The following is a 12,395-nucleotide window of genomic DNA, read 5'->3' on the forward strand; positions in this document are numbered from 1 at the left end:
GAGTTGATTCCTACTAGACTTGTTACTGGTCATAGAATGTGCATTGATTACAGAAAATTGAATAAGTCTACTAGGAAAGATCATTACCCCCTTCCATTTATTGATCAATTGCTTGAAAGAATGTCCAAGAATGAATACTACTGTTTTCTAGATGGTTTTTCAGGATATTTTCAGATTTCTATTCACCCAGATGATCAAGAAATGACAACATTCACATGTCAGTATGGTACCTTTGCTTTCAAAAAGATGTCATTTGGTTTGTGTAATGCACCGGCTACTTTTCAAAGGTGCATGATGGCAATCTTTTCTGAAATGGTGGAAGAAATCATGGAAGTATTCATGAACGATTTCTCAGTTTATGGTAAGTCGTTTGATGATTGTTTGATAAATCTTGATAAAGTTCTGTGCAGGTGCCAAGAAGTCAATTTAGTTCTGAATTGGGAGAAATGTCATTTTATGGCAACTGAAGGCATAGTTCTTGGCCACAAAATTTCAACAAGGGGAATTGAAGTAGACCCGGCAAAGATTGAATTCATTTCAAAATTGCCACCCCCAAGCTCGGTAAAAGGAGTAAGGAGTTTTCTTGGTCACGCTGGGTTTTACAGAAGATTCATCAAAGATTTCTCTAAAATTGCAAAACCCCTCACGCACTTGCTTGCGAAAGAGGTGGCGTTTAATTTTGATGAATCTTGTCTTATTGCTTTTAACAGATTGAAGGAAGCTCTATGTCATGCTCCAATCATTCAACCTCCTGATTGGAATCTACCGTTCGAATTGATGTGTGATGCGAGTGACTATGCAGTTGGGGCGGTGCTATGCCAAAAGAAGGACAGGTGCTACTATGTGATCCATTACGCAAGCCACACACTTGATGATGCTCAAGTCAACTATGCAACAACTAAGAAGGAGCTTCTTGCGGTGGTGTTTGCTATGGAGAAATTTCCGTCCTATTTGCTTGGGAGCAAGGTGATAGTTCACACCGACCATGCTGCTTTGAAGTATTTATTCCAAAAGAAAGATNAAGCCGAGGCTGATCCGATGGGTGCTCCTACTTCAAGAATTTGATTTGGAAATTAGAGACAAGAAGGGATCCGAGAATGTTGTGGCCGATCACCTGTCCAGACTTGAAGGCCAAAAGGATGATGAATTGCCCATAGATGATTCCTTCAAGGGAGAAACATTGTACATCTTGACTGGATTAGGAAAACGGTATGTGCCATGGTTCGCAGACATTGTGAATTACCTGGTAAGTGGCTACATCCCTAAGGATTTTAATTTCAATAAAAGGAAAAGGTTTTTGCATGATGTGAAAGATTACTTTTGGGATGAGCCACTGTTGTTCAAAAGATGTGCAGATGGGATTATAAGAAGATACATACCAGAAGAGGAATTCATAAGTGTCTTGAGCCATTGCCATTCCTCTCCTTATGGTGGACACATGAGTGCCGATCGCACAGCTCTAAAAGTCCTAGGTGGACACATGAGTGCCGATCGCACAGCTCTAAAAGTCCTACAATCTGGACTATTTTCCGATCGCACAGCTCTAAAAGTCCTACAATCTGGACTATTTTGGCCTAGCACAGCTCTAAAAGTCCTACAATCTGGACTATTTTGGCCTATCTTGTTTGCTACTACAAGGGAATTTGTGAGCAAGTGCAACAATTGTCAAAGGACTGGCACTATCAATAGGAAACATGAAATGCCTCAGAAAGGTATACTCGAAGTGGAACTCTTTGATGTATGGGGAATGGACTTCATGGGTCCATTTCCAAGGTCATTTGGGAATGAGTATATCCTTGTAGCTGTGGATTATGTGTCTAAATGGGTGGAAGCTGTTGCAACCCCAAGGAATGATTCAAAGACAGTGTTGAAATTTGTTAAGAAGAACATTTTTTCCAGGTTTGGAATGCCAAGAGCTTTCATCACTAACAATGGCAAGCATTTTTGTAACAAACTCTTGGAAAGGATTCTTCTCAAGTATGGCATTCATCACCGACTTTCTGCGCCATACCATTCTCAAACTTGCAGACAAGTCGAGTTGGCAAATAGGGAGATCAAGTCAATCCTTGAAAAGGTAGTGAGTCCAACAAGAAAAGATTGGTCTTTAAAGCTAGATGATGCACTATGGGCTCTGAGAACTGCCTACAAGACCCCTATTGGTGTCTCACCGTTCAAACTCGTCTTTGGAAAATCATGTCATTTGTCGGTTGAGTATGAACACAAGGCATATTGGGCAGTGGCAAGATTGAATCTGAATGAGGATTTGGCAAGAGAAAAGAGGTTGATGTGTTTGAATGAGCTTGAAGAATTCCGGATGGATGCCTATGAGAATGCTAGGATCTACAAAGAGAGGACCAAGTATTTTCATGATAAAAGGATTTTGAGGAGATACTTTGAACCTGGAGACCAAGTTCTACTCTACAACTCAAGACTCAAGTTGTTCCCAGGTAAATTAAAATCAAGGTGGTCAGAACCATTTCAAGTGGAAGAGCATTTTCCCTCAGGAGCAGTTGCAATTTCCAACAAGGAGGGAAAAACATTTGTGGTTAATGGGCAAAGATTGAAACTGTTTAATGAGGCATTCAAGGAGCAGGAAGCAGAGAGGAACGAGGCCAGGGTAGTTTGGGATCTCTTCCAGCCCATATATGAATAAAGAATCAGGGGTCGAGCTCATGACCTTAAATGAGCGCTTCTTGGGAGGCAACCCAAGATTTTATTTGATGTGAGTTTTAATTTGTTGATTTAATTTTCCTAGTTTCAATAATGGCCGACATTGTACTATCGCTCTTTTTACAAAAGCCATTCGTTAGTGCTCAGCAAGCCCCGGAAATCGAGATTGGTGTTCAGCTCTCAAGTTAGTATGTCCTGTCTTTATCCTTTAAAATTGTCTTTTCTTTCTTCTGATAAGGATTCTTGACTTAGCTTGTTGTTTTTCCCCAACCTCTGCTTACTTTCTCATTCTTCTTCATTAATGTGATTCCTTGCTATTTAATCTTTCTAATCAAATGACGAATCATGCTTCATCCTCTTTTCATTCTCAATTCATTTATTGTTCTGATTTTGATGATACCTCAATTTGGGATGAGATGAATCTAACTCCTCTCTATGATTTTGAGAATGAGTTTCATGAACTCAATCAACCAACTAATAGAGCTGAGGCTGTTGCTGAAATTGAACCTTCAAGGGAGGTAGCAGTTCAGAGGAAAGAAAAAGAGAAGGAAAGGACATTTTTGAAAAAGCTTAGGTGCAAGGAGTTAGGGATTTCCGAATGGTCGCAGAAAAAATTCTTAAGGTTGGAGGATAACCTGGAAATTTCTACTCCTCCTCCTTACTAGTATAACCATTCCATTACTGAGAACTCCCTCTGGGATTATCAGTATGAGGAATGCACTTTGGCTCCAGTAGGTGAAGCTTCAAGATCCTCGAGCGATGAACACATTCGCAGCTTTGGCCAAGAATTTGATTCTATCTGGAATTTCAAGGATGAGGTACCAGAAGTAAAAGAAATCAATGAGGTTGCAACTGAGGAAATTATAGAAAAAGCATCCAACCCAGTCATAACCATTGTGGATAAGAAGAGCACCTCTGAAAAATCTTGGAGCATTGAAATGATTTCAAAATTCTTCCACTTACCAGTTGTCCAGGCGGCAAGGGAATTACACATAGGAAAAGACAAGCTGAAGAAAATATGCACCGAGTTGGGAATCAATCAATGGCCACATAGGAAATTACAGTACATGGATCGACTGTTGAGCAAGTTTAAGAAAGATTTTGACCAAGGGGAGAAGGTGATTGAGCTAGAACACGAAAGTGAGCAGATGTTAGCAAACCCCAACAATGAGTTAGGCTTAGAAACTCAAACACTGGGGGAATCTTCTTCTAAAAAGAAAAGATATCAACAATTGATAAATCATGCTCACTCTACTTCCTTTGCCAATTCATCTCGTGTTCCGTGGGAAGATGAAATGTTTTAAACTTCACTTAGTAATTTCTATCCTAGTTATTTATGTTTTAATTTTCCTTTGTTAAAAAAAAATTGTTTTATGTTTGTTTGAATTTAAGTTATGATTAATTTATGACTTCTGTTTTTCCGTGATTGTCTCTTATAGTTTTTAACAAGAAGGCTAAAAGATGTGTAGAACTAGTGGACTTCTCTACTCTTGTTGCTGCACGAGAATCATAGGGGAGTACAATCTTTCTCCATTTGCATTTCATATGTTTTATCAATTATATTTGGAGTTTTTTCTAGTTTTGTGTGCACTCAATCTTGTCAAATCCTATTTGCATTATACATCGAGGGCGATGTAAATTTTTAAGTGTGGGGGAGAGGACAAAAATTGAGGTAATTTTCAAAATTTTTGCTTGAATAACTCATGTGCTTTTTGTGTGAATAAATTGCTTTTCTTTGCTAGAAGTTGAGATCGCTCCCTTTTTGTTGGTTTGTGGTTTGTTTTGATGGTACTTGTCGCAACTCAACTTCTGATTGATGAGCCAAGGGGTACATGATTGATCTATTCTCCTGCCAATCGCCTTGTTAACCACTTAATAATTGAATAAATTCTTGATCTAGTGTGTTGTGCATTGCTAGTGAAGGCTTATGTGAGATTCCGGTAATAGTTGTTTTGCTAGAACTTGCCTCATTACTCTCCAAGTGAAATCTAAGATTTGCATGTTTTGAAATGATATAGGCCATTTTTGTTTAACCCTTAGCCTTAAAGCCTACCATGTTAATATGTGTTTATCATTAGTTGTCCCCTTTTGAGCCTTTAGTTCACTAAATAAAGTGCTCAGCACTTGTTCCCCTTGATGTTAGTTTTTCTTTGTTTTACCCTTATTAATTTTTCCCTTAACCTTTAGCCAAAAAGAAAAAAATATATATATCCCTTCCATCCTTGAGAGAATGTAGCACTTGTTCAATAGTTAGAAGAGATTCATGTTGGAGCTTATCTTTGTTTACATCACTCTGGTTAGTCTTGTTTTAGTGTGGGGGTTTTTCTAAATAAATGGAGTTTGTTTGTTATTTTGAAAAAAAAAAAAAGTGAAAGTCTTTGAAAAGTAGAAAAAAAAATGAAGAAAAAGATGTTTGAAAAATAAGTTTGAAATGCTGAAAAAAAAAAGTGAATAAAAGCAAAAATGTATATTCCTTTCTTGTTCTTTGTGTCAAATCCCCACCTTTTGAGAGTGTTGTCTAGTTTTCTTTGTAGAGTGCTCCTTTGCTCTTTATTGTCAAGATCTCTTCTAGCTTAGTTTGTGAATAAGTGTGAAATTCTCTCATTTTGTTTACTTTCCCTACCCTTTCTTTGTTAAAACCTTTAACCTTAGCCCCGTTATAAGCCGAATAAAGACCTATTTGATCATTTCATGCATTTCAATGATCGATCTAGTGGGAGTAAGAAGGGCAAGCCTATGGGATCTCATTAAAAGCCAAGTTTTGCATAATCTCAACTTAGCATTTGTGCACACTAGATGATGCTGAGTTCATGAATATTTCATAAAGGGGAAGGCTTTAATTTAAGATTTTATTGAAGTATGCATATATTTAATTGAAATCTTGTTGGTAAATGGTACGTAACATTTGTTAACTTGCCTTTGGATGATTTCACTTTATAATGGAAGTTATATGTTGAAATAAAGCTACTCTTTGCATGCACCCAATTTAATTTACGAAAGTAAAGAACATTGTGGTTTTAAATTGCTTATGTCCTCTAAGAACTAGGAATTGATATGTCACGGAAGTGGAGCAAATCCTTGTTCTAATCTTTATCTTTAGTTCATGAAAATGAAATTTAGATTAAAGATTCTTTTGTGCAATTCATTGAACTCTTAAATTAATTGTTTTCCACAAATCTTGTTATTGCATCTATAAGATAATTCTCCTTAATTTGAGTCCTATCTTTAATTATCAGAGTTTATACCAATTGTAATATTGCTTTTAATTCTTGATGAACCTGTTATAGCTTGTTACATATCAACTCATATATGATTGCTTGGATTCTTGTTAAATTTATTCATCTTCATGCCTAAGAATTTAATTGCTATACAAGTACATGCCATAAAACCCAATCCCTTTGAGAACGATATAATTAACCCACAAATTCACTACACCACTTTATACATCACTCATCCTTGTATTCCACGTTTTTTGTTGTTTCTCTACATTTTCATCCTCATCTGTTCGTGGATTTTTTCTTGTAGATTTTCTCTTTGCTGCTCTTTCATCCCGACTACCTTCCCCTTGTTCCACTGCTTTCCTCTTTCCTGTTTTTTTTTTCAGCAGCAGATGGCCTGTCATTTCGCTGTTTTGTTCTTACTTCGGCTTGGATAGACGAGTCCGAACTTTCTGCCTCTGCTGCTTGAGAGCTAAGAATAGCTCCCGAACTTTCTGCCTCTGCTGCTTGAGAGCTAAGAATAGCTCTTGTCTTCCTTGCCTCTTTGTTCACACGGCTAGGATTTGTTTTCTCCATTTCTGCCTCTTTGTTCACACGGCTAGGATTTGTTTTCTCCATTTCTGCCAATTGTACCAATGAATAGTTTAGAAATAAAATGCTTTCTGCCAATTGTACCAATGAATAGTTTAGAAATAAAATGCAACCTCAAGTATGTACCAATGAATAGTTTAGAAATAAAATGCAACCTCAAGTATAACACAATGAATAGTTTAGAAATAAAATGCAACCTCAAGTATAACAGGGTTAACAAAAATTTTATATTTGATGAAAATATAATCTGTTAGTAGAGGGGGGATGGGGAATGCCGAATAAATCCAGCTACGCTCTACTAAAAGAATAACATTTCCATCAAAACTGTAACTGTATGTATGTATCCAAATATATAAATATATATTCACAAATACAAATATATATGTAGTAAAAACAGAACACCACAGGGCTATAGATTCACACATTGAAAACTATATATTCACATAAGCGGCTATAGATTCACACATTGAAAACTATATATTCACATAAGCTATACTACATATTCACATTGAAAACTATATATTCACATAAGCTATACTACATATTCACAATCTAGAAACACCACAGGGATAAGCTATACTACATATTCACAATCTAGAAACACCACAGGGCTATATGTTTATTAATTATATCAATCTAGAAACACCACAGGGCTATATGTTTATTAATTATATCAACACTGAAACACCACAGGGCTATATGTTTATTAATTATATCAACACTATTATGCATTCACACATTCAAAACTCTATATTCACAGTTATTATACTCTATATTCACAGTTAGAAAACAACACATTCACACATTTCAGTGATAATTGTTCAGTAATATAATTACTATCTTTTCTACATTCACACATTCCTAACACTACATTCACAGTCCATATACTCTGTATTCACATTTTGAAAACTCTAGATTCACACATTTAAGGGGCAATATGTTTAGTACTTATATCAACATCACACATTTAAGGGGCAATATGTTTAGTACTTATATCAACACTGTTATGCATAGGGGCAATATGTTTAGTACTTATATCAACACTGTTATGCATCCACACACTCAAAACACTACATTCACAGAACCAGTACTCTATATTCACAGTTTGAACACTCCACATCCACACATTTCAGGGGCAATATGTTTAGTAATTATATTTATCAATGTTATGAATTTAGACATTCAAAACTCTATTTTCACACTTCATATACTCCATATTCACAGTTTGAAAACCTCACATTCACAGAGATTAAACTCTAGGTCACAAAATTATAATCTCACATTCACAAAGATTAAACTATTAACATTGTATGTTACATACAACAGAAATCTATTCCACAGAAACTTGTTAAACTACTTAGAATCACAAAATATTGAAGAAAACGTGAAATTTTCGAACTAAAATCCCATAATATAAAAATGTGAAGAAATACCTGTTTTCAAAATGCTTCAATGATACGATGAAGACTGATGCTGAGTGTTGTTGCAAAAACTTCCGGCGAACGAGTGCGCGAGTGATAATGGCGAAAAACGGCGAAATGCTCTTGCGGAGGAAGGGAGAGTGTAACTTGCGGAGGAATCGTCGTTGAAATGGTGAAGAAGCGTCGTTGAGAAGCCTGGTATATGGTTTATATATTTAAAAAAAAATCTGATTGGCTGGGGATAACGGTGCCACTAACAGCACCATTATCCCCAGCAACTAAACGGCGTCGTTTAAGGACCTAGGTGCACCTTGCAAGGTGCACCTGGGTCCACGGCATAACAATTGGCCTGCCTGCCCATTCGATTTCCAGATGGGCAAATTAGCTAAAAACTTTGGAGCCTTGCTCCTTTATATTGGGCCTCAAGGCTCTAACTTTCACTTTGCTCACCGATGTGGAAAAAGTGGAAGAATAATGAGAGCTCTTATTCTTTCTTTATTTTTTTATAAATAAATTTTTGTTTTTATTTTTTATAATAATAATAATAATAATTTTTATTATTATGAAATATATGTATATTATTTTAGGTCATTTTGCATGTTATCTACTAATATTAAACAACTAATTTATCAAACTACTAATACAATCTGCTGTCAAACTCGATAATCGTTAACACAATCGGCTAACCGTTAATTCTTGATTGTCAAACAAGATTTCTTTGATCACAAACATGTAGGCTTTTCTTAACGGATGTGGATAGTGTCGAATATACTTTTCAACTTTATCAAATTTTATAATGAAGTTACTAAATTTAAAAAGTTTAAAATATATACTTTTTTAAAAAAAAAACTTTAAAATAAATACTTAAACTTATAAAAGAAGTACAATTTAAGCCTAATTAAAAATTGTTTGTGTTTTATTTATGTAAGCTTTAAGGTTGATGTAACATTCATGTTTATTTTTTTAATTAAATGGAGGGTTGATACACCCAAGTGCTAGCAGCTAGCACTCACGCCCTTCTCTTGCATACTGCACCCTCTCTATCCTCAGTCCATGCTTGGGCCACCTTTGGTGAAGGGGAACTAATCTCGTGCCAAACGGCATTCAACGCAACTGCTTCCTTAGCAAGCAGATCTACCATCATGTTTTGCTCACGAAGAATGTGCCTTAAATGAACATTCTAACATTTTTTCATAATTTGTCTGCATGAAGTGATGGTATTACACATAGGATCAATAGGAGTAACGACGTTGTTAATTGATTCCACAATGTAACCTTTATAGAATCACATTGGATCTCAAACCTTCACAACCCTTTTTCCCCATGCCCATTCAAGCTAAGGCCTTTAGTTTCATGATAGCCCAACCTTTATCAACAATGTTTCTCGCTTTCAGGATACCCTGAAAGCCTCCAAGCCACCTCCCCTCACTATCTCGCAGTACTCCGCCATAACATGCACGGTTCTTGCTCTGGTTGAAGCTGTTGTCCACATTTAGTGTAAACGACTCGCAGGTCTCTCCCATTAAAGGGTTCTTATTATTCTGCGAGATTCATACATACGCTTCTAGAACACCCCAATGCTTTCCTCATACATTTTACGAATCCATCATGCCTTCTAGTCGATGCCAAAGTCTTCACCTCAAAACACAAGCTTGTTCCTCCATTTCCAGATCCACCAAACCGCTGTCGCAAATAGCTCCGGCCACTTCCTTCTCCTGTAGTTAGTTTCTGCCTTTCTATTGATATTTCTATCCAACCAAGCCTAAGCATTCAAGTCGTTTCCTTCTTGCCAGCCAACTTTATCCACACTTTAGTAGCTTTGGGGCATGTCATAAAGATGTGTTCCACCGTTTCGCTCTCATTGGTGCAATTGAAGCACCATCTGTAACATTTTCCATTACGTGTCACTATTAAGTGGTGCAAATCAATAGGCCATTTATGGCCATTATGTAGTGGTATTAAAACAGAAGTAACGGTTTCCGTTACTTAGCCTATAATGATGGCACTTAGGCTATTTAAGCAATGGTCCTCCCACTGCTCCTGGTACAGCGACACAGACTACACAATCTAGTTGCCCAGGAGCCAAGTGGTAGACAAAACACTCTAATATTCCTCACAATCCTTCAAGCAATGCTACGGATATGACAACTATGGCTGGAGGTACATGATCCTATTAGCTTCCGCAATGAGGTTAGATTATTACATCCTCATATGATTGTATATTTATTCTAACATTTGGTATCAGAGCATGTTTAATCTCTGCCTAGTTGTTTGATATATTATGCAATTTATATATCTATGAGGTTTCTATATGTATATAGAAATTTACAGGCATATATATGGATTTGACTATATATGCATCTAACATATATAAAAGTTAAAAGTCTGTGATTCATAATATATGTTTACTGTTTTCTTCCGCAATGTGTATGTATGCAGTACGTATCCTAATTTCATATATGTACATATATACATATTAATTTATTTTTTAAATTATAAAGAATTTATAAACTAAATCTTATTGTCTTTGCGGTTGTCGGAATCACTTGTCGGAGAGTCGCCGGTGGTCTCCTATTAGTGGCGGCGTTGGCAGTCTCATCGCCGCTCCAAGATAAGGATCCAACAACGATGCTCCGACGAAGGGATACGACCACGGTTTCGGCGGCGAAGTTGGTTTTCCGGCGGCGTCGCTGCTTCCTTTCTCCTTCAAGCAGCACCGGCGACGGACGATGGAGGTGAGAAGCTGGTGGCGAGGCTGGGCTTCCCGGCTGCGATCTGTTGGTGCGGACAATGGTGAACGACGCTTCGATTGCCGGCGATGGCGGCTGCAACGGCGGATGCCGGCGATGGCGGGCTTTTGACCGGTGATGACGGATCCTTCGATCGGCGACGGCAGCTGGCTCGGCGGCTATGGAGAACAGCCGTAGGTGGTGGTCGTTGATGCAGTCGACGGCGGCAGGCGGAGCGTTAGAGGCGATCTTCGTCTCTCTCTCTGTTGGCTGCTTCAAGAAACGATGTTGATGGGCTAATGGCGGTGGCTGTCAGCGGCGGCGATAGGGGCGCGGCGGTCGCAGTCGACGGATGGCAGCGCCTCTGATCATAGTCTGGATCCCTCTCCGCGTCTCTGTTTTTCCGGTATTTTTCTCTCAGCCTAGCTGCGGATGGATTATGTTGCGTAGCTAGGTTTTATTTTTTGGGTTGATTGTATTATTTAGAAGCTGATGGGTTAAGATTATAAAGTTGGGCTGGGTTTGGCCCATTTTGGCCAGGCCCAGTTACTTAAAAAAAATTGTTATTATAATTGGGCCTATTTGGTTGTTTAAGGCATATGGATTTGCTTTAAATAATGAGCTCACTTATAATAATAAATGGGTTTTCTCTGGTTCTTGGGCTTGCTTAAGGCTTTACCTTCATCCTTTTTGAGCTTCTTCTAGTTTTTTTTTTTTAAAGGAAAGGAACAACTGCATTAATAATCAACCAAATGCGAAATACAGACCCTAGACCAGCTGAAGAATCAGTCGCCCTGGCTAACACATGAGCTACGTGATTCTCTGACCGCATGACATGGTGAACAGACACATTCCCAATGTCAGAAGCAATGGTATGACATTGCATTACAATCAAACCAACATAAGAGAGATCTAAAGAAACAACATTAAAACTAGAACAGAAACTAAGACAATCAGACTCAAGCAACAAATTGTTAAACCCGCGAGCCTTTAACCATGCAAGTGCCTCTTTCACCGCCATGGATTCAGCCAAGAAAGGAATTCCAACCGAGCACCATGTGCAGCAACAAATTTACCTTCATGGTCCCGAACAACAGCACCAAATCCGGCCCCATCATCAAAAATAGCTGCATCAACATTACATTTAAGCTTATTAATCGGTGGAGGAATCCACGTACTATTATTTGCATTTAGGACAGTAGATGGAGAGGTTTTAGAATATGAATCAAACCATAGGGAACTCACTACCTCAACTTGTCTTCGCACAGTAGTAGGTGATGGCATTATGTCCTTCCAAACCACTTCATTTCTGCATGACCAAATGGACCACATGCGGGCAACCAGTTGAATCGTAGATAATGTCACAGGGCTCCGCAACTCGCGATTAAGAATTTCTGCTAAGGATCCATTATTCATAGCATCAAAGGTACCCCAAATTTAGTTCACTGTTGCACACTCATAGAAAATGTGATCCATTGTTTCCGAATCTTCTGGGCAGAACGGGCATCCACCTCCCGCCCAAACATGCCTCCTCTTTAGAATCTCACGTACAGGAAGAACATTTCGCATGCATCTCCAGAGGAATTTCTTTACCTTAGGCGGAATCGGCAACGACCATAATTTCTTCCACTCAACAAACTGCAGTTGTGGATCAGAATGGAGAAACGAGGTTGTCAGCAGCTTGTAGCCATGCCGTACTGAATACACACCCCTAATGTCACCCTTCCATCTCCATGTATCTTTGACATGCGGGGAGACAGGAGTAG

The 12,395-nt window shown here is 38.1% G+C and overlaps 1 protein-coding gene across 1 annotated transcript; it reads left to right on the top strand.

Annotated features, from left to right (window-relative positions):
- The first annotated feature begins 3,005 nt into the window (after positions 1-3,005).
- On the top strand, positions 3,006-3,974 carry LOC116010896 (protein RKD5-like). The gene is made up of 2 exons (XM_031250391.1): positions 3,006-3,188; positions 3,378-3,974. Exons 1-2 carry the CDS (start codon positions 3,006-3,008, stop codon positions 3,972-3,974), a joined length of 780 nt encoding a protein of 259 aa, XP_031106251.1.
- The last annotated feature ends 8,421 nt before the right edge of the window (positions 3,975-12,395 follow it).

This window comes from Ipomoea triloba, chromosome 2 (assembly GCF_003576645.1).
Source record: "Ipomoea triloba cultivar NCNSP0323 chromosome 2, ASM357664v1".
In the NCBI taxonomy this organism is placed as follows: Eukaryota; Viridiplantae; Streptophyta; class Magnoliopsida; order Solanales; family Convolvulaceae; genus Ipomoea; species Ipomoea triloba.

What these genes read in the sequence shown, in the direction of transcription:
- LOC116010896 (XM_031250391.1), top strand. Translation starts at nt 3,006, where the DNA reads ATGACGAATCATGCTTCATCCTCTTTTCATTCTCAATTCATTTATTGT. An exon ending in AAATTGAACCTTCAAGGGAG is followed by an intron (nt 3,189 to 3,377) that starts GTAGCAGTTCAG and finishes TGGGATTATCAG; the next exon opens with TATGAGGAATGCACTTTGGC.